This window comes from Haliotis cracherodii, unplaced genomic scaffold (assembly GCF_022045235.1).
Source record: "Haliotis cracherodii isolate W230 unplaced genomic scaffold, xgHalCrac1.p SCAF_5, whole genome shotgun sequence".
Lineage (NCBI taxonomy): Eukaryota > Metazoa > Mollusca > Gastropoda > Lepetellida > Haliotidae > Haliotis > Haliotis cracherodii.
In genome coordinates, this window is record NW_027266308.1 from 18,874,605 (window position 1) to 18,897,596 (window position 22,992).

Consider the following 22,992-nt stretch of genomic DNA (forward strand, 5'->3'; position numbering starts at 1 on the left):
CGGGATCTACAAGATGCTTATCTGCACGTCGCCATCAACCGAGAGCATCGCCATTTCCTTTGGGTTTATTTTCCAAGGTCGCCATTACCAATAAAAGGTGTTCCCGTTTGAAGTTTCTTCAGCACCTAGTCTATTTACCCATCTTACTCATTATAAAATGCCTACATCTGCGCAGGATTGTGTTTGATGCCTATCTTGAGGTTTGCATTCAGGTGCACGCCGACATCCTTTGTCATATCAACAGCTCCTCTGTCTCCTGACGTCAGCGCAAGCCCGCACCATCTGATGTCAACTGCATCAATGACCACCTCAATGCTTTCTCTTGCCATACATCAGGATCGACGATTGTTTGATACCTACTGACCATCTCCCCCACATTTACAATGGTGGTTAATTGAATCTAACGTTTGCGATGGAGTCTCTTTAAGGCAATTTATCCTGTCCCTTCATCTGTTCAGACGCATCAACAGTAAGTCGGGGATCGCATTTTCACGATCTTCAGGCAGCAGGCTTTGGTAAGATGTTCTACTTCAGTTGCACTCTCAGTGGCTCCATCCAGCCTTTGCAATGCTCCATCTATGCGTCTGGCACATTTGCAAGAAGTCCCTCATTGCAAAAAACTACTCCAAGCGAGTAGCGAAGACTATCACTACAGCTCATCATGCATCAACCTTGTGCCTTTGTGACCACATGCTGATAGTGTTTGAGAAAATTTTGTCATTCTTTCTTCTCCTACCTCAGCTTCACACCAACAGATCGCTGAATACTTACATCACTACATGAGTACTACTTAGCAGCGATTCACTCCGTCATCGTTACTACTCCCGGTGCTAAAGTCTCCACTGTGGCAGAACTCAAATCACTCATCCGCTCCTACAAGCTAGTGGATCAATCTTCACAGTTTAGATACCCTGCGTGTGACCTTAACATGATACCACATCACTTGACATCCAGTGATTACAAGCTATTGAGACTATCACTCTTAAGACTGGCCCTGGCTACAGCGGCTCCTGTTGGTGAGATACATGTTCTTGATGTCACCAGGATCCAGTTCGAACGATCCTGGAAGTGTTGTTTGTGTTGGAATTTTGTGTTGGATCAACTTTCCGGCCAGCCTGATTGGTTGTTTACCATTTCTCTGTTCTTATCGATTTTGGAATCGGATGACCAGGAAGATCCCTCCGTCTGTTCATTTTGAGTGCTTCATATTTATCTGACTGCATCTCATCAACGCAGAAAATCACGGAAGAGACTCTTCCCACTATCAACCACTTCTGTCTCGAGATTTCCCACACGACGCTCTCTTTTTGGCTTCGCTCCATAATCCTTTGAGGGTATACTTTTGCTAGGCTGCCTCCACCCACAACGTCCACCCAAAACAAGACTCAAGCGGTTGCAACCACCATGGCCTTACACAGTAATTGCACCCTCTCCGCCATCATGGAATGGTGCTTCTGGAATTCAGACACAGTTTTTGCCTCTCGCTACCTTTGCGACATGTCAGTTATGGATGCACTAGTTCTTTACAAATTTGGCCCTTTGATCTTGGTGCAACAACTGTGACAGCTCAACAAACACAGATAAAATATCATGCACACATGATTCTCACTGTTTTATGATGTTTATGTACGTAATAAATCTTTTAAATGTAACCTTGCTAATAGTCTTCAACAATGAAGCTGCCAACAGCCGCGGCCATTACTGAACATAATACAGTGTCCCAAAACCTTTATTCCGCTTACATCTTCCTTGAGTATGTGATGTATGGTTTTAGTTCGAAGATACTTTACGGATATTTTTTATCGTTCCTCTTCACGTCTTGTCGCGTCTCATACACTCAATGTGTTTTATAACCTTGATTAAGCATTAAAAGAGATGCTGAACAAGTCGCATCTATTCTCCAGGGGAGATGGTGTTTGAAGAATCGATTCCGGTAGACAAACAAGATTCGATTAAGGTCGTCAGCTGTTGCATTTAACTGTTTACAGCCATGCGGTCACTTCTTGAATGACGACATATGTGAAACATGTTCGTCTTGTATTCCCAATCTCATGCTGTTTCGATCGAGTAAGATATCGCGTTCTCTAACATCATTTAATCACATATTTTCCCCCCAGTATTCTCACTGCTGTAGTCTATACATGCTAGGGTATCTGCTGCCCACCATCCAACTGTGGGATAAATGCATCGTGTGAGATAGGATACATTTAAAAATTTGGAAATTTTAGGTATTAATTGTATCTTTATATATACTTATCCTATCTCACACGTGATATGCCAACCCGACCATCCCCGCATCTCAGTTCCTCTAGCCTGATAGCTCTAGGAAAGTGAATGAGTTGGTAGAGAGACACATGGTCAAGCATGGAAGGTTGCCGTATACGAGAGGCACATAATTGACCAAGTTTGGGTCGTAACCATGGAGATGCTAGGGCTGTTCGGGCAAATGTTTATTATTTAGAAGCTGGAAACAAGGTTCTAGCACGTTCCCACATAGGATCGAAGAAAAAAGAAGATATGCATAGTGTGAAATAGGATAAGTAATTTATAAAATTGCTACAGGCATGAAAGGTGACTGTTGGCATGTGGTATCACAAACTCAAAATGATGTCAGTAGACAAGAATTTAATATCACTGTCATATAAAGTAGGGAGAGGAATGGGATTTCAGGTATAAAGTCACCTTTTCTATCCAGGTAACATTGAAATTATATTAATTAAATAACTGTCAGCGCTGATAACTGCATGGACCAACCAGTACATTTGTGTTTTGGCAATAGGTAATCTAAATTCTTTTATTTCGGGAATATCATGAATATCCACTTATGGCTTTGTGTTCAAGTATATTGTTTGTGAATTCCTCTGATCCTGACTGTTGTGTATTTCAGTGAATGATGATGGCAGCACCGACACCGAGATCAACGCCAGACTGGATTCCCTCTGTATTAGCATGACAGAACATGCTTTAGGAAGCTTAAGTAAGTTTCAGTAGAACTCATGAATGAAATAACAAAGGCTGTAAAATCTATGAAAAATAACAAAAGCCCAGGTATTGAAGCATTCCCAGTGGAGTTTTTCAATTTTTTTTCTGGAAGAATCTTGGAATATGGGTGCACAGATATATCACAGAAACATTTAGAAATATCACAATCAACAGAGGTGTCATTACCTGAATACCCATCTTCCTGAAGCAAGAGCGTTGACTAGCCTTATTGGCAAAGTCATGTTTCCTCGCTTGCCACATCAAGCCCACTTTCCTCTGCTAAATATGATTGGACTATTGCACATATCGATAGTCAAATCAGAGAACGTTTCATAATATCCTCATCTACTGGTACATATTGGTATGAAAGTGATTTACTGCTACCTGTCTTTGTATGTTTTTTTCATCTTTTAACCCCCCTAACGATTGCCTACGTTTGTTTTTGTGTCATCGATGAATTCGCAAATGTTTTCGTTATTGTGGAATATTGCTTGAATATTGCTAAAAGCGGTGTAAAACCATACTCTCACTCACTCTTATATAATCATCATTGAAATATAACTTTGATTGGCAAATTTTACCAAACAATTTGACCAAACAATTTGACCTGTAAAGATCCAGGGTACAATAGGTCTTCAGCAACCCATGCTTGCCACAAAAGGCGACTATGCTTGTCGTAATCTGAACGGAAGTTGTATTAATAAAATACTCAGAACATTACATAAAATCCCTGGGATATTATATAATATCCACATTACAACGTCCCTGTTTATGAGATTTAACCCGACTGGAAAGTGAAACCTCACAATAGGTTTTAATGCCTATAGAAAGAAGTCTCTTACTTAATGGCGATCCCAATGAATCGGTTTATAAGGTAGTGTACAGGTATGGAAGGTAATGTTCCTGTGGTGATTGGGAAGGAAGTTAGTGTACAGGTATGGGAGGTAGTGTACAGGTATGGGAGGTAGTGTACAGGTATGGAAGGTAGTGTACAGGTATGGAAGGTAATGTTCCTGTGGTGATTGGGAAGGAAGGTAGTGTACAGGTATGGGAGGTAGTGTACAGGTATGGAAGGTAGTGTACAGGTATGGAAGGTAGTGTACAGTATGGAAGGTAGTGTACAGGTATGGAAGGTAGTGTACAGTATGGAAGGTAGTGTACAGGTATGGAAGGTAGTGTACAGGTATGGGAGGTAGTGTACAGGTATGGAAGGTAGTGTACAGGTATGGAATGTAGTGTACAGGTATGGAAGGTAGTGTACAGGTATGGTAGGTAGTGTTCCTGTGGTGATTGGGAAGGAAGGTAGTGTACAGGTATGGGAGGTAGTGTACAGGTATGGAAGGTAATGTTCCTGTGGTGATTGGGAAGGAAGGTAGTGTACAGGTATGGGAGGTAGTGTACAGGTATGGAAGGTAGTGTACAGGTATGGAAGGTAGTGTACAGGTATGGCAGGTAGTGTTCCTGTGGTAATCAATGATGAGGGAGGAAGAATACCCATACCAAATTATCAGTAGCTGACTGTTGTGTTTGTATTACAGGTTAATAGTCTGCCTGCCAGCGGTGTCCTGGTAAGTCTGTGGAAATGTTGTCAGTGAAAGTCTGCTAGCATTTAGCATAAGTGTAACGAGTGTGAATCCAATGTAACACCTTATGTCAACTGTTATTTAGCCTAATTGCTTTGTTATCGAAATCAAAACTTGGCAAGTCTATCAGTCTCATACTGAAGTTGTGCCTTTTGCTTTTTAGGAATTTTAGAAATTTTTATTTTTTACCTTTCCATGGCAACAAGTTGGACTTAGTTTCTATAGGGTAGAGTTCGTTTCCGGAGTTTAACTCAAAACCCATTCAAAACTTTCTAATAAAACTTTCCATGTCTATCAGACTCATGCTGAACTGGTGCCTTTGTAAAATAGATCTGAGTATGCACCAGTACCTGCCCAATTTGTAAAATCTGCCATAGATCTGAGTCTCCATAAAGCTGTAGTTTCAGCTTTTTTTCTCATCAAGTAAGCTGTATAGTGTTTATGTTATGGTTTATATCTCATGACAAGTATGTGATGGTTTTGCATCTCTCATTGTGTGTAATGCAAACACATTGTCACATACACTTGGCTGAAATGCTCGTCTACTTTATGGAAATGGATATAATCATTACGAGGTTGGTTTTGTAAAAGGCATCAAAACGTAAAGTAAATATTTTGCTAAACACTTGGAGAAAAACAAAAAGTGAATTTATGTGAAGGGTCTGTCTTCGTCTTTGTTGATTGAATATCCATGTGAGCTGCAGTGTTTAAACAAAGTAGACACAATTTATGGATAACAACTTCTTTATTTACTGTAAAGGCGACATTTTGGTATCGATCATTCAAGCCTATTGTGTCTACTTTGTCATCCGTCAACTTCTAAGTAATGCCTATCAAACAATTCAACTTCAGTGTTGTGGAACGTTTCTTCGATTATTGTTTTAGAATTATTGTCTAATCAAGTTGGACTTAAAATCCATCCAATATCGTAGCAATATCTTTGTACTTGGATTTGGTCTACATCAACTCAGTTAATTGTCTTTTCATTACAGCAATAATTTGGGATCACTCGCAATCACATTTATCCGAAACATGTCAGTTTGTTGTGATAAGTTTTGATGTAAACAAAGTTGTATATTTATGTCGTTCCACTTCAGCTGAACACAGTTATACCTGATGACAGGACCGTGACTTGTGGAACATCGTCTGCTGCTGGGGATACTAAGCTGAGGTCTACTGCTGACATGTAGTGCCACTCAGTCCTGGAATGTCCTGCGTTATATCCTAAACACTTCCTACATAGATGCCAACTCAAGGGCATGGAGACTGTAGTAGAGAAATCACCACACACCCCCTCAGATATATGTAGTGAGCATGGTGTAGTCTGGAAGACTGTGACATGTAGTCACCATCATCAAGACAGATCTGAAGATTTCACTGTGCTCATGGGAAGATATGTGATTGTTAGCCTGGATAAACTGCTGCCTAAATGTGTTTGTGTATAGTGTGCTGTATGGGATGTAAGTGCTGGGTAGCTTTCACTGCCAACTCCTGCCAGCATCTGGCTCCTCCACACAGCTGGCCCACACTGTAGTGCTACTCATTTCGTCTTTCGTAAGCCTTGGTGTTGAAGGGCTGTCATGTGACCTGCCATATTGTGCCTTCTGGAGCTGTGACAGATTGTATGTTGTTTTTGTGGTCCAGAAACTATTTTCATGTTTGTAGCACATCACCTGTGTGGAGCCATAGTATATGTATCAACGGATATTTTCCTATTTTGTTATTGTCAATGGCTAGAGTGGTGCTGAAATATTGCTGAGGATCCCATCCTTTTCTTCCTTATAGGAAACATTTATCATGGGAATCTAATTGACAAATTCAAATGAATGCCTTTGTGAATGGAAATATGTGTGATATATGTTGTAGATACCTATTTATGTTAAAGCTAATGGTTCCATACGGTCCTTCCAAACCAGTGTGAAGATGTGCAGCATGTGCGGAGATGAATACAGCCAAAACAACTTCATCACCAGCTTAGTTTCCCACATTGAAGTTTTCTCTGTACTTGTCACACAAATGATAATCAAATTGGTACAATTTGGTTGTGTGCGTAATGTAACAACATGATCCATGGGCTGACAGTAGGATGGCTTGGCTCAGGTGGTATCTTGGGTACATCTTGTGTCTGTTCGCTGTCCATCAGTGGCTCAGTATGTTGGTATTACAGTGCATAAGGCAAGCTAAACAGGGCCAAAGTTTTAGCAGAACTTTCAAGATATACCATGTGCATTCCATAATATATCCATACGAAGATCTGATTTGACAGACGAGCATTATAAGGTTGTCAACAAGGGTGAAAAAGTATGCGTCTCATGAGACATTCATTACATAATAAACACATAATATTGCTTAGAAAAACTTAAAAACTATGAAAGCCTTATATTAACAATAGTGTTTAGTTTGCAATGATGCACATTAATTTATTCCAACAGTGAGTTATGTCATTTCATTAAACTTGACTAATAAAGTACTGGGATTATTATTCAAACATTCAGTCCATGTGCAGTGTATGTGTGTTGTAGGTTTGTGTGTGTACATGTGAAGTGACTCTACTGGCGTGCTGGTGTGTATATGGACTGCAGGCCCAGTGTCATAGCACCAGGCACCACTCACAACTTCCCTGAGAGAAAAAGTTATTTGTCCTTCTGAAAGTCTGCTAAGAATCATTTAAACAACATTTGTATTTTTCTGGTGATAAGCTATCCAACTGTGTTGAAGATGAGGAGTTGAATGAAATGATGTTAGTGCACAGAGCACTCTATCGACAGTCATACTGTTGTTGACTTTATGTATGTAATCATTTAGACCTCTGCTGCCATCATGACTGTGTGTTCTCTCAGCCTTGGTTGTATATAGCCCAGCTCTTCACCCTTGCTACAACCGCCACACATCATTACAGTTTCTCAATTATTGTACCTAGGCCAGACCTTTCTAATGTTGGGTGAACACAATTTTGGAGCCATTATGCAGGAGCTCCCAAACATTGGTGATTGTTGATAGGTCAAATGCAAATAAAACTAAGTGTCCATAAATTAATAGGACATTTGTTTGATTTCAAAAGAGAAAGGAATTGATTTGTTGAAAGCCTTAAAAATTAATTTAATTCTTTTGAGGTAGATTTACTGGCCATTAGCCATAGGTTTTGTGATAAATTCTCACCTTTTCTATTGAGGACTGTTCAGGTAAAAGTGGTATGTACAGCATGAAACAAGTTGTTTGTTGATATGTGTGGACTGTATCCAACAACACCTAGCTACTGGATGTTTGGGACATATCTATTCTCTGATGGTGAGCAACTGTAATATGTAGCAGATAAAACAGTTATGACAGCACATTTTTCTGCCTTGAAGCTTTTGAATGAAATGTTCATAGAGGCTTACAGCTAGGTGTAATGATACAACTTATGTCTTTATAGAAAGACGGCTCCATAACATTATGTCAAATGGCATCATCTGTGTGAGAGTGTGCATTAGGGGCTGGACAGTGGTGATGTTATAGATATGATCCCACGCCAACCATCATGTATTGTTTGTGTACATAACACTTGTCAAGTAGCAAATGTTAATTGTTTCAAGGAAAGTGTGTGTGGTTTCTATGTCCTAACCAAGATGACAGTATGATTTTGTTGATTTCTGCCTGTTAATGGAGTTTGTCATGTGTTTATTGTGCTGGTTCACAAAATGTAGGTACTAATATGGACATAATTCCAGTAGTGATGTGCTACTGTGTCCCGGTAGTGATGTGCTGCTGTTTCCCGGTAGTGATGTGCTGCTGTGTCCCAGTAGTGATGTGCTGCTGTGTCCCGGTAGTGATGTGCTGCTGTGGACATAATCCTTGTAGTGATGTACTACTATGTCCCAGTAGTGATGTGCAACTGTGTCCCAGTTGTGATGTGCAAATGTGTCCCAATAGTGATGTGCTACTATGTACCAGTATTGGTGTGCTGCTGTGGACATAATCCCTGTAGTGATGTGCTACTATTTCCCAGTATTGATGTGCTGCTGTGGACATAATCCTTGTAGTGATGTGCTACTATGTCCCAGTAGTGATGTGCTGCTGTGGACATAATCCCAGTAGTGATGTGCTGCTGTGGACATAATCCTTGTAGTGATGTGCTGCTGTGGACATAATCCTTGTAGTGATGTGCTGCTGTGGACATGATCCCAGTAGTGATATGCGACTGTGTCCCAGTAGTGATGTGCTGCTTTGTCCTATCAGTGATGTGCTGCTGTGGACATAATCCCAGTAGTGATGTGCTGCTGTGTCCCAGTAGTGATGTGCTGCTGTGTCCTAGTAGTGATGTGCAGCTGTGGACATAATCCCAGTAGTGATGTGCTGCTGTGGACATAATCCCAGTAGTGATGTGCAGCTGTGGACATAATCCCAGTAGTGATGTGCTGCTGTGGACATAATCCCAGTAGTGATGTGCTGCTGTGGACATAATCCCAGTAGTGATGTGCTGCTGTGGACATAATCCTAGTAGTGATGAGCGACTGTGGACATAATCTCAGTAGTGATGTGCTGCTGTGGACATAATCCCAGTAGTAATATGCTGCTGTGGACATAATCCCAGTAGTGATGAGCGGCTGTGGACATAATCACAGTAGTGATGTGCTGCTGTCCCAGTAGTGATGTGCCTCTGTGTCCTAGTAGTGATGTGCTGCTGTGGACATAATCCCAGTATTGATGTGCTGCTGAGTCCTAGTAGTGATGTGCTGCTGTGTCCTAGTAGTGATGTGCTGCTGAGTCCTAGTAGTGATGTGCTGCTGTGGACATAATCCCAGTAGTGATGAGCGACTGTGGACATAATCCCAGTAGTGATGTGCTGCTGTTGACATAATCCCAGTAGTGATGTGCTGCTGTGAATATAATCCCAGTAGTGATGTGCTACTGTGTCCTAGTAGTGATGTGCTGCTGTGGACATTATCCCAGTATTGATGTGCTGCTGTGGACATAATCCCAGTATTGATGTGCTGCTGTGGACATGATCCCAGTAGTGATATGCGACTGTGTCCCAGTAGTGATGTGCTGCTGTGGCCATAATCCCAGTACTGATGAGCGACTGTGGACATAATCTCAGTATTTATGTGCTGCTGTGGACATATTCTCAGTAGTGATGTGCTGCTGTGGACATGATCCCAGTAGTGATATGCGACTGTGTCCCAGTATTGATGTGCTGCTGTGGACATAATACCAGTAGTGATGTGCGACTGTGTCCCAGTACTGATGAGCGACTGTGTCCCAGTAGTGATGTGCCACTGTGGACATGATACCAGTAGTGATGTGCTACTGCTGGGCATTTCCTAATCATGTAGTCTACATTGCCTTTCCTACATCTTAAGATAAGATTTTTGTGTATGTTTTTTTTAAAACCAGGTCTTAATATGAGTGAATGAAAATATGCAAGAATTTGTGCACATGCTTTTCTGTTGTGCACAATAATGGAGTGTTTAATCTGCAAGTAAGCACATTTCAGAATATCTTGACCTACAAGAGTCACTAGCATCTTTGCATGCATTCTGTCAATTCGTCCATTTCAGCCTTCTCAGACAGAGGCTTGTCAGACTCCATCGGGAACTGGGACAGTCCTCCTAGAAACTGTTGCATTACCTATTAAACTAGTTCATCCTATTTTTGTGAGAAAATGAGCACACACAATGAGAATGCTTAGCATAATTGCAGTTTATTCTGTGTCACTGATTATTATGTGTTACTATTGAACAGTATATACTATCATGCTTATGAGAGACAACAGTTAATGTTTAAGCTGCAAAACGCTAGCTCCATGTCCTATGTTTTTGTTCAACTACCAGTACCACTCCTGTCATATATTCCTGTTGTACTACACACCACTCTTTTCTTTCACCAAGTGCTTTGTATTCATCAAAAAGGTGACATCACAAGAACAAAAAGATGAAATGTTTATAGCTGTTAATCAGTTAGAATGAATAATGAAATCACATACTGATGTTAAGATGCAAATACAGCTATTTTGAATTTTGAGAGAGCGGCATGTGGACTCAAAATTTTGATGAACTGATGAAGCCCTTCTTTACCTTTGAAAGCAAACTGGTTTGTGCTAATGCAAACATCATGTATGTTACAGGTTGAAAAACACTTTGTTGAAGGAAAGGAAGACAATTTATGTCATAGCAGGTTCTCATGTCTAAGCATTCAGAGATGATGCCAAGGATGTCATTTAAAGTTGGTCTTCATCTCAATATGAATGATTATAAAAAATTCTATATCAATTCTAAAACTGATATAAGTTAAGAACTCACTTGTACTCTGAAGCACTAAAGAAGATTGTGTCCATTTAACAGTGGAAGCTCACTTGAAGCTCCACAACCACCAACAATCATCTTTTGAATTGTTACATAATTGTAGCTTTAAATTGGGCAAACTCGTACAGGAAACAAAGATTATGGAACCTACTGTAACGAATCATGAAAATGTAAATTTGTTGGTTCAAGTTCATTCCTATGTTATGTGATGCTTGGTCAGTTGCTTGTTTCTGTTTTCAGTTATGAATGAGCTGATCACATGGTTTTCAAAAAGAACTATTACACAAAAATTGGTCTTTATGTTTTGACGATAGCTGTTAATGTATATTTGTTAAAAGGGGACACTAAATATGTCAGTCAATTCCCTGCCATGACGTGAGTGCATTAACATTAACACTGCAAAGCCATACCACATCACTATGGTCAGTATCTACACTGGTGCAGTCTCCATGATAGTCATTATCAGACCCATTGTTATATTGAGATACATGTACCTTTAATTCTTAAAGGATTTGAAATGTGAGACCTGCTTCTGGTATTTTTGTTGATGTCTTCAAAGGAAGGAATTGACTTGTCCCACAAACTGCTGTTATTACAGTTTGAAATTGTTAATTTAATTTGTTAGAGTTTTAAAAAAAGTTGACTTTTAAAATGTTGATCTTCCATATATAATTTTGATGTTGAACAAATGAGCTTACTACCCTTCCTCCTGGGCTCTGTAACAAGCATCTTGCTTTGTACCATCAAATAAAAGGTAGAAACATTTACATTATAAATATATATACATATATACATACATATACATACATATATATATATTTTTGTAAGCCATTCTTTGATGTGATGTAACACAATTGAGAACAACAAAGTTAATGCCAATTGTGTGGGAGATGGTTATTTGTTGTGGAGCTGGCACTGGTTGTTCCATCAGTGAGGAAGGAAGTCACTAGGCACCATTTGGTTCTCATTGTAAAAATGTTTGTATTGTGTTCACCCTTTTCAGTGGACAAGTTCTTGGTTGTCACTTAACATGCAATGATGTTTGAGGGATATTTGGAGAAATAAATATTTTAATCTCTCTTTTCTGAGTTTGTTTTCAAACACAGTTGTCCTTTGTTGCCTGTGCTTGTGACCCTGGTCGCTTGTCTGACCTAGCCTTGATTACACACTGGCCGCTGTTGAACAAACTGCCGAGAGCCAGCTGGTGTTCCTGTAGTCTGTCATCTAGTAGTAATGGTATTTTCACCTGAAGTTAAGGTTCATTTGATTATCATGATGTAATGGCACTCATATCGCTCTCTGATCATCATGAAGGGCACATAAACTGAAAAAAAATATTGCAAGTTTGTTACAAATATCAATTTTCCCACATACATTTAGTCAATGGCCAAGAGAAAATATTCATAAAGTTCGTAGAAAGTACTGAAATGTCCAAGTGAAAGTGATAAAATCACATGTTCTGCAGTGCATGACTTTCATAAATATTGAAAACAAACACAAAAAAACCTCACTGATAACACAAGCAAAACTCATCCTGACAGCATGCAGTCTGAAGACAGAGCCTGACCCCCTGGATGCCAAGGGGACCTTTCTCGTCAACCCTCACTTTGAAGTCTAAGAATGTTTAAAATACATCATGCACACAAATACACTTCAAATAATAAATCACCATTCATGGTGTTATTTTGTATATGTTTTGAAACCTAAATATTGTATATCTACTTGAGAATTTTTCTTACAAAAAAAGAATATTAGTGATCACAGGTTTCTGTATTAAAATCACCTATGATAATTCTAAAACGTTACTAATAACCCTGGTGTTGTTCAGAATGTTATAGAAAATACGCAAACACGAAGAATGAAGTGAACTTTCCACCATATTGGACAGTGTTTATTAACTCGTGTTTCACAGATGACAGTTTATGTACATTTCAAAATCAGCTGCAGTACATACCTCCCTGAATTCCTCATACATTTTAGAATCAAATGACAAATGTTCTTTTTCACAAATAGAAATTGGTTAGATGAAAGTATATTAGGCTTCAAAATAAATGCTGTGCTGTAAACAAAGCAAAATTCAGAGTACATTTATCGGTGTATAATAAAAAGTGCCTTAATTTGCTATTGTTTCACTTATAACATCTCGGACAACACTTATTACTGTCTGTTTTTCAATCCAGTTTAATATTTGCAGATTCTTTTACATGCTTGTCGTAGGAGGTGACTAACGGGATCGGGTGCTCAGACTCGCTGACTTGGTTGATGCATGTCATCTTATCCCAATTGCATGGATCAATGCTCATGATGTCAATCACTGGATTGTCTGGTCCAGACTCGATTATTTACAGACCGCCGTCATATAGCTGGAATATAGCTGAGTGCGGTGTTAAACAACAAACAAACACAATATGTGCTAGTCCTTAACCTCTATTATATCATAGCCATAAATCCTGTATTTTGGCTGCAGACACACTTTTGCTAAGTCATTAGATTTTCAATGGAAGTCTTCTTCACTGTCAACTACACACAACTAGTTGTTCCCCCAATAGCACAAGTAGCTCTTCAGTTCTTCAGAGCGAAAAGGCGGGGGAAAATATTTTGCAGTAAACGACCGTTGGTACGAGTTCCGGGTTCTATCGTTCGGCATATCAGTAGCCCCTTGTTTATTTACCAAAATGACGACGCCAGTCATCAACTTCGCCCATTTACAGATGATATGACTTCATGGATACCTAGACGATTTCCTGGCCGCCAATCAGGAACACCAACCAGCTGCGTCAGGATGTGACATTCCTCACCCAACTCATGTCTTATCTCGGGTTCCTCATCCATCAGATCTGTACCAGATCGATCAGATGGTGGATGTATCTCATGGGAATGCTGTCCTCTCTACAAGATATGACTCACAGAGGATGATTACAATTATGCCCACTACAGAATTGGATCAACTCCCTACGATCTCAGACCCTGGACACACGGGTACTCATACCTCTCCACCTGCGCCAAGATCTTATCTGGTGGACTCAACGAGATCAGGTAAAAACGAGGATTCCTCTCACCCTACCAGCTCCCGAACACCACCTGTTCACAGATGTGTTGGATTCAGGTTGGACGACCTCCAAGTTCAGGGTTTATGGACCGAGATGAAAACAGCTCTACAAATAAATTGCAGAGAGATGAAAGCAATCTGTTATGCTCCCCAGACTTGGCAAGATTGTCTCATCAAATCATCCGTCCTGATTGCCACAGAAAACACGACAGTAGTGGCCTACATTCAGAAGCAAGGCAGAACCAAGTCCAGTTCTCTGATGACGGAAACTAGTCAGCTATTTGCCTTGGCCGACTCATTTAACTGTCGGATGAAAGCAAGACATATTCCAGGCAAACTGAACATACAAGCGGACAGCCTATCCCAACCTGTCCCAACTTCCGGTTTACGTCAGCCCGGTTCAAGATCCAGGAGCTCTCCAGATAGATGCACTATCCATGGATTGGACAGGAATGTTTGCCCACGCGTTCCCTCCATGGTGTCTCCGAGACAAGGTCATACAGAAGTTGGAAGTGACAGATTGTACAGTCATCCTCATCACTCCAACTTGGCCAAGAGGGACATGGTATCCCAGACTACTATCGCTCCTGATGAACGAGCCACTCACTCTTCCACTTCGCAAAGATCTCCTGCGTCAGCGCAGGTCGAGCCTATTTTACTCCAATCTTCCCAGCCTTCATCTCACCGCCTGGAAAGCATGTTGCAGAGAATGCAGGCCTTTTTTCAAGGTGCCTCTACTGCTGTCGCAAGATCTTGGAGATCCTCACATCCACCCAACTTTATGACAACAGATGGAACAGATTTGTCCATTGGAGACAGATGTGGTCTAACTAATGTCACAGTGGACCTCTACCGCACCTAGAGTTTCTGAAGTCGCTCTCGACTATTTCAGTCTGGACTCCATCACCTTGCGGTCTCTCCCGGTCTTTATAGCCAAGAATCAGTCCACGGCTACTGGTCCTTTGGGTCATAAACATTATACTATTCCGGCCTTGGCACCTACAGTGGATCGCCTTCTTTGTCCTATACGCGCTCTCAAGTTCTATCCGACATCCACTGATCCATATCGCCGAGTGTAGAAGACGTCTATTTATCACTCGCAAGACCAACTCGGATAAAGGTATCACTAAAGCTACGGTCGCTGGATGACTTAAGGCGACCATAGCAACGAGTTATCGTCAAGCACAAGATACTCCTCCAAACTGTGGGTTCTATCTCTGCCCACGAAATCCGAGCTTTGGCAACAAGTCTGGCATCCTAGTCATCCATGTCCATCGAACAAGTCGTAGCAGGATGCCAATGGGGGTCACACAATACATTTACTAGCTTTTACTTGTGAGATATCCACCCAGACCTATTGTTGCGGCCCTGGCGATTATACGTCCCTGGGGGGAGTGGGTGAGGCTCTGACATCAGCAGCTACAGAAGGTGAGTACACCTTTTATCTTTTACTAGTATGGTACGTAAGGAATTCTAGGGCTACCTGTATTAGAACAGCTGACGTCACAACAGCTGAAGTGACGTCATAACCGGAAGTGACATCACAATTAGAAGGAATATAGACTGGAAGTGAAGTCATAATCGGAAGTGATGTCGGAGGTTCTAGAAATGACATCAAAACCAGTTGTAAAAGAGGAATTGGCGTCATTTAGAACCGGAAGTTGATAAACTGGAAGTGACGTCACTCTCAGAATCTGAGACAAATGATGAGTTAGAATAGAACTAAAGACATCATTTCATGATTATCAGCAAATAAAAAGGTACTTCAAGTGAAGGTATTGCATATTGACTGATGTAATCATAATACCTGATTTCAAGTCCTCTATGAGAGATTCTAGAGTAATAACCTCTTGAAAGGGTTTGAATCTGATAATATACAAGAACTCATACGACAGTATTGGATTGCTGTCAACTACACAGGGAGTTGCTAGAGGCAGATCCCGCCTTATCCATCTGGTATATTCTGGCTATGATGTAAAAGAGGGAAAGGATTCGAAGGAATTATCAAACAATAGTCATCATTGTTAACAATTCTAAGAATACTACCTCTATTAAATGGAAGTACTCCAACCCACCTCCCCAATTCATCTGTCTCCAGTGGTGAGATGTGTTAAAAAGAAGTGACGTTTTGCCTGCCTTTTTGCAATGAAGAGCTGAAGAGCTACTTGTGCTATTGGGGGAACAACTAGTTGTGTGTAGTTGACAGTGAAAAGGACTTCTGTTGAAAATCTGAAGATTAAGTAATAGTGTGTATGCAGCCAAAATACAGGATTTATGACTATGATGTAATAACTATTGTTTGATTTTACACCATCAGGAAATGTAATATTCTACATCCCTGAGTAATTTTATAGTCTGGGGTAGAAGCAGTGCTGTGGGAGCCCAATTTTACCACAACATTTACTTTTCACATCTTATGAAAATGTGAGTCAGAAAAATAACTCCACATCCAGGGGTTTAGACAGGCCTACATGTTTTATATGAAATATGAAGTCTGACACAATTGGTGTTCTCAACCACATAATCATGACTGAAACACAATTCATGCCTGATGTACATGATATTAGATATGATGACATTGGCAGTCCAGGTCACATAGTGTGAAAGGAGTCAGAAATATTTGTGTACATGATAAATTTATGATTGGTATTGATCAAACTAAATATACAGGATCTCCAGCATGTCTGGGGTTGAAGATGACCTCCATGAACTCTTGGTTTAGACATGAAAAATCAAAGCATTTTTCAATGCATGATGATGAACTATAGTTTAAATAACTATATGAACATGGCATGTCTGTGAAAAATGCAAAGATCACTTTGAAGGTAATTAGCACATTAAATGACTTGTAAATTTTACAAATTGAATTGTTCCATTCAAAAAGTATTGCATTCGCAATATATCTAATATTTAAGTTTGGAAATTTATAGCCAAGTTCTTTAGGGTAGTATTTGTTTTGAGATTTTCATTGAACCCGTCAAGGTCACCAAAGTTTTATCGTCTAAACATAATACATAAGCTCTCTATTCTATACAAGGTCTTGTTAAATTCTGTAGTGAGTGTGCGAATATGGTTTTATGCCATGTGTAGCAATATTACAGCAATATCACAGCGGGAGACACCAGAAATGGGCTTCACACCTAGTACCCATTTGGGGAATTGAATCCAGGCCTTCGGTGAATGCTTTAACCACTAGGCTACCCTTAGATGCAGCATGCTACAGTGGCAATCTCATACCACTTACAGTTAAAATCAATAATTTTTCTATCTAACAGTCGAGGTCAACAGTAATTGTGGGGATACACAATTTGATCAGAGAAATTGTAAAACCTTCATTTGTGGCCATTAGACAGTTCTATTCAAATCCTGAATAAAGGTCATTTGTTAGATAATGGATTTCGATGTGGTACCTGGTTACTGTATAGTGTATTTGATTTGTTTGCATTTACAGTGTCAGCTCCCATGACTCCATGGAGAGACAGGTGAGATCATGTCTTGGCCTGCTTGTCCGACTTTTGTCTTTTGCTTGTCCGACCACATCCTCAGAAACCACTGGAGCAATGAGGCTGAATTTTTTATGCTTGTCCCATCTATGATATCTGAATTTGTTCAAGAGGTTTGAATCTGATTTTCAATAGTCTCACCATACTGAAAGAACTTTATATGATCATATGGTTTTGTTCAAAATTGAAAGGAATTAGGTGTGTGTGAAGTTAGTCGTGAGTGGTTATATTTCCTTAAAGTATAAATGAGTGAGTGAGTTAAAATTTAAAATTTAATTTTCATCCATATTGCGACAAGTATTAATGATGTAACTACTGTTTTAATACACAACCCTGAATGGTGATTGAAATTTTTCACTTTACTTGGACTTAAAAGATGTTATGTTTAGCATGCCAGAACAGTAGTTACACATCTAATTTGTTTTCCTACTTAATCAGAAGCTAGAGTTGTAATGTTGGCATACACCCCTACTAATTCGCTCATACAAGTAATATGTATTTTTTCCCCAAGAGAAATGGAAGAGAAAATAAAAACAATGTCTCATTTACAATGTTAACCAGCCAGAGACAGCAATAAGGAATTAATATTTTGTAAGTCTTTTATTCATACTAGAAGATGCCATGCAATGATATATGATAATTTTTTTGGACAAAACTCAAATGTTTGTCTCTAATTTATGCGCTGGCAGAAACACTGTTCTATCATGTCTAGTTGTCTAACATGGCATAGTCACTCTTCTATTCATAGACACTGGGGTCATTTCTTGTCTTTCTTGACATGTGTCAAGTCATATTTTCCTCGGACACATTTAAGCTTGACCCCTGGGAGATCTTGCACCCTTCCCCCTCTAACGAGCACAACACTGTGCTCCTGGAGGTTGTGGCCTTCCCCAGGTACGTATGCAGTTACTTCTTTACCATTGCTTAATCGGACTCGTACACACTTCCGATTTGCAGAGTTTGGTTTTTTTGGTTTTTTAATAAGAGTTCTTAAGACAACCCCACGAAGAAATGGACGGCAATCAAGCGGACCAGGTTTAGGTGGTGGCCTTTTGAAAGCCCCTCGTCTGTGCATCTGGTTGAGTGTTGACATGCATCTCACTTGGTTCAATATAGTTCCTGCAAACAACCAGTATGTACAAATAATTAAAAACGATTGCATATATATATTTACGACAGAAATCGAAAGCTTTTTATCCTGGTGTTACCAAATATAAATAGAATCTTCATAGGCCCAAACACGCTGAAGTCCCAGGGCATGCTGTAGCCTGACCTGAACATGCTGAAATCCCAGTGCCTGCTAGTCTGGACTGATGCTGATTCATAGTGCTAGCCCACTGAGATACCATGCTGCAGTTTAACATGAGTACCCCACTTAGACACAGTATACTGACTCCAAGCCGACCAGTCCTTGTTTTAGCCCCTTAATGCCGAGTGCCAGACAGGGTAACAACAAGTACCATCTTTTAATGTCTTTTGGTATGACGCGACCGGATATGGAACCCCTGACCTTCCGCTCTCCGGGTGGACGCTCTACCACAAGACGACGGAGGCGGTCACATGCTGAAGGCCAAAGGAATGTTCTAGCTTGACCTAAACATGCCGAAGAAGATCATGTTGCAGCCTGACCAAAACGTGCTGAAGGCTTAGTGCATGTAGTAGCTTGACCATAACATGAAGGCATGCACAGGTTTGAGAGTGTCATGTAGTGTTATGTACAGGGTACACCCCTGTGATGAAGGGTAAAGCACTACAGTGTTATGTTATAGTTAAAAACGCCTCAGTTTGGTTTGAGAACTTATGAACCGTCTAAATGCAAGAAACACCAGAAAGAATAAAAGAAACATTGGAATACATTATCGTGAAACAATACAGTAGTTGTGACATAAAACAATTCGATGATGGCAGGCAAGAGAAAGAACATGTGCAGCATGTAGACTACTGATGTCAGTGATGTGCAAGATTGAACACCCTTCCATCAGTGGCCCCAGTGGCTAAGTGGGAAAACAGTGGATTACAATACTACAATGTCTTTGTGTGGAAAAAAAAACATTAAAAAAAATCAACCCTGTGTATAAAACACCACCCCCACCCTCCCACCCTCCCTCCCTTGAAAGCCTCCTAATTTTCTAGCTATGAAAAACTTGCCTTATACACAGCAATTTGGATTCTTGCAGAGAAAAGCTGCCTGCCTGCCTGCACAATATTTTTAAAAGCTATTGCCTGAGATATAACAACAAAGTTTGCAGGCTTTCCACTACTTCGTGAAACTTTAAGAACAATAGGATGACAACATTACAGGTTTAAAAGCACAAGGGGAGAGAGCATCTATGACATACAGTGTTTTTACAGGGCACAGACCTGTGTGTTAGGAGGGAATAAAGTGTGTGTGTGTGTGTGTGTGTGTGTGTGTGTGTGTGTGATACAGTATTATCTCCAGGACACATACCGTATTCGACATAATAAGCACACAGGGCTTTCTCAAAATATTAGAAATAGGGGGCTCTTATTAGAATATTATTTTGGTGAAAAACAACAGAGTTGAAAGATCTTACATTTCATGGTTTATGCTGACAGCCTGAAATGTTTATATACAACAGATATATTTTTCCAGAATTTAATTTCCCATAATTAAGGGTGCATCTAACGTACGTATTATACAAGAATAAATATGTCTTGTGTACATTGATCAATCGGAAGGGGTGCTAATTGGGATTGTTCACTAGCCAATATATCAGCAAAAAACGCCATGGGCACTTATTAGAGCGGGGCGCTTATTACGTCGGAGGGTAGTGAGTGTGTGTGTGTGACATACAGCGTAATGAACAGGGTACATACCTGTGTGTTGGAGGGTAGTGAGTGTGTGTGTGACATACAGTATTATGAACAGGGCACATGCCTATGTGTTGGAGGGTAGAGAGTGTGTGTGACATACAGGGCACATACCTGTGTGTTTTAGGGACATACAGTGTTATGTACAGGACAAATACCTGTGTGTTGGAGGGTAGTGAGTGTGTGACATACAGTGTTATGTACAGGACACATACCTGTGTGTTGGAGGGTAGAGAGTGTGTGTGACATACAGTATTATGAACAGGGCACATGCCTGTGTGTTGGAGGGTAGAGAGTGTGTGTGACATACAGGGCACATACCTGTGTGTTTTAGGGACATACAGTGTTATGTACAGGACAAATACCTGTGTGTTGGAGGGTAGTGAGTGTGTGACATACAGTGTTATGTACAGGACACATACCTGTGTGTTGGAGGGCATTGAGTGTGTGTGTGACATACAGGACACATACCTGTGTGTTGGAGGGTATTGAGTGTGTGTGTGTGTGTGACATACAGCGTAATGAACAGGGTACACACCTGTGTGTTGGAGGGTATTGAGTGTGTGTGTGTGACATACAGCGTAATGAACAGGGTACATACCTGTGTGATGGAGGGTAGTGAGTGTGTGTGACATACAGTATTATGTACAGGACACATACCTGTGTGTTGGAGGGTAGTGAGTGTGTGTGACATACAGTATTATGTACAGGACACATACCTGTGTGTTGGAGGGTATTGAGTGTGTGTGACATACAGTGTTATGTACAGGACACATACCTGTGTGTTGGAGGGTATTGAGTGTGTGTGTGACATACAGTTTTATGTACAGGACACATACCTGTGTGTCAGAGGGTAGTGAGTGTTTGTGTGACATACAGTGTTATGTACAGGACACATAACTGTGTGTTGGAGGGTACTGAGTGTGTGTGACATACAGTATTATGTACAGGACACATACCTGTGTGTTGGAGGGTAGTGAGTGTGTGTGTGACATACAGTGTTATGTACAGGACACATACCTGTGTGTCAGAGGGTAGTGAGTGTTTGTGTGACATACAGTGTTATGTACAGGACACATACCTGTGTGTTGGAGGGTAGTGAGTGTGTGTGTGACTTACAGTATTATGTACAGGGCACATACCTGTGTGTTGGAAGGTATGCTGTAGCAGGTACTCGGAGATGCTTGACACCGCAGAGGTGCACAATGCTCGACATGCTCCTAGAAGGTGAGTCATAGTAAGTGTGATCTGAAACAAACACATTATAGTAAGTGTGATCTGAAACACATTATTTTCAAATGAGACCAGTGTAAATTTGAGACTGATACCATCAATTTACTTATAATTAGATTACATTCACTGTGTTTTTCTCACCACAAAAAAAAACATAAATGCTTCAAGGATGCTAAACCCCAAACCCCAGACATTTTAGAACTTAGTCCTTTGAAATAGTCCAGGCATGTTTTATAGAACTTCTATGTTAGTCCAGATATTCTGATCTAACAGCCAGCCAATAGCAGGTAACAATTTGGAAATATCCATTTTTCTATTGCCATTGTACAGTTATATGCTTATTTTCATTTATTACTAATTAGTAGTGTTTATTCTATGACAAATAACATGTAAGGGCACACCCAAAGGTGTCATCAACACTTGTCAATAGATGGACAATGTTTGAAAGTTTATCTATGGTGTGGGTGCTAAGAATCTAAGAATAGATATCAGCCATCAAGAACATGGAAGCCCTAAGTCACTATCACAGCTCCTGTCATTCCTTTGGCATGGAAAACTAACTTGGCAACCATCACAGTACTGCTGAAAGACCTCACCTAGAAACATACTGAATATCTATGGCACCCAGTACACTAGTCCTGCACCATGATTGTGGAATATATTTATTTTATAAAAAAAAAATCTAGAAAAGTATACAGAAGCAAGTCTAGCCAGCTCTATTCCACACTATGAAATCAGCATAGGGATCTTTTTTTTTAGAGTCAAGAAGGATATTGTGCAATATAAGATTTCAAAGACTAGATGTTTGTCTACCAGAACACCAACTTCCAACGTCCAGTGACACATGCTAGTTAAAGTCTATTGGAAACAGAAGGCAATTACAGCAAAATTGAGAGAGACAGGTGCTAGCCATTATATTCAGACTTGAGTGTTTTCACCACTATGTATATTAACTATTGACCAGTCACATGATCAATATGGTATCTGCAACATATCTCGACTGAATCATTATTGAAAACATATAAGGCGATAACTTTCTAAATTCAAATTTCAGATTAACTTTACAACTAAATTACTCTAATTTTTTGCATAATGACCAAGCAAAAAGTAATTATTTGTACACGTAGTAGATCTAGTGTTTTGTGTGTGTGTGTGTATACATGCCATTTCATACAGTCTCTGCAGTACTGAAGAGGTTTACTACATTGCCATTTTGCAGGATTTCGTCCTGTCCCAAATCAATGAGAGAACTGCTCTAAATCTCTATCTGACTCTCTAATGGTAGACTGTAAAAAAAACAGAAGTACAGCGAATATTGCTGTGATGGGCATTCACGTACTGTCTCTTACAGAGACCATGATCAGCTGACGGTGTGGGGCTAAAACGCTTTTCCCTTAGACTTCGGAGATGTCGACGTGTACTGTGCACCCTTCACCGAACAAGCATGTATAACCACGCTTGGTCTAGGTGAGCTAAAGAAGACACTTCTGAAGACAAACCGACAGTTAAAGTCTTACGTGGTAAAT

General features: G+C 40.2%; 2 protein-coding genes across 6 annotated transcripts in view; one reads left to right on the forward strand and one right to left on the reverse strand.

Annotated features, from left to right (window-relative positions):
* Nucleotides 1-11,927, forward strand: part of LOC139443202 (protein Smaug homolog 1-like) — a 61,353-nt gene extending 49,426 nt beyond the window's left edge. For 4 of the 5 annotated variants that reach the window (XM_071224167.1, XM_071224164.1, XM_071224165.1 and 1 more), the window contains exons 12-13: nucleotides 2,888-2,977; nucleotides 5,663-11,927. In XM_071224167.1, coding sequence (XP_071080268.1) covers nucleotides 2,888-2,977; nucleotides 5,663-5,682 — 110 coding nt within the window. In that variant the 3' untranslated portion in view covers nucleotides 5,683-11,927. Of the gene's footprint in view, nucleotides 1-2,887; nucleotides 2,978-4,520; nucleotides 4,551-5,662 lie in introns of all 5 variants that reach the window. The other variant, XM_071224168.1, reaches the window with a different exon arrangement.
* Nucleotides 11,928-13,399: 1,472 nt separating this feature from the next.
* LOC139443572 (small ribosomal subunit protein uS12m-like) lies at nucleotides 13,400-22,824 on the reverse strand. Its single transcript, XM_071224544.1, has 3 exons — nucleotides 22,816-22,824; nucleotides 21,376-21,481; nucleotides 13,400-18,520 (listed from the first exon to the last, which is right to left on the reverse strand). Exons 1-3 carry the CDS (start codon nucleotides 22,822-22,824, stop codon nucleotides 18,159-18,161), a joined length of 477 nt encoding a protein of 158 aa, XP_071080645.1. The 3' UTR covers nucleotides 13,400-18,158.
* Between the last annotated feature and the right edge of the window lie 168 nt (nucleotides 22,825-22,992).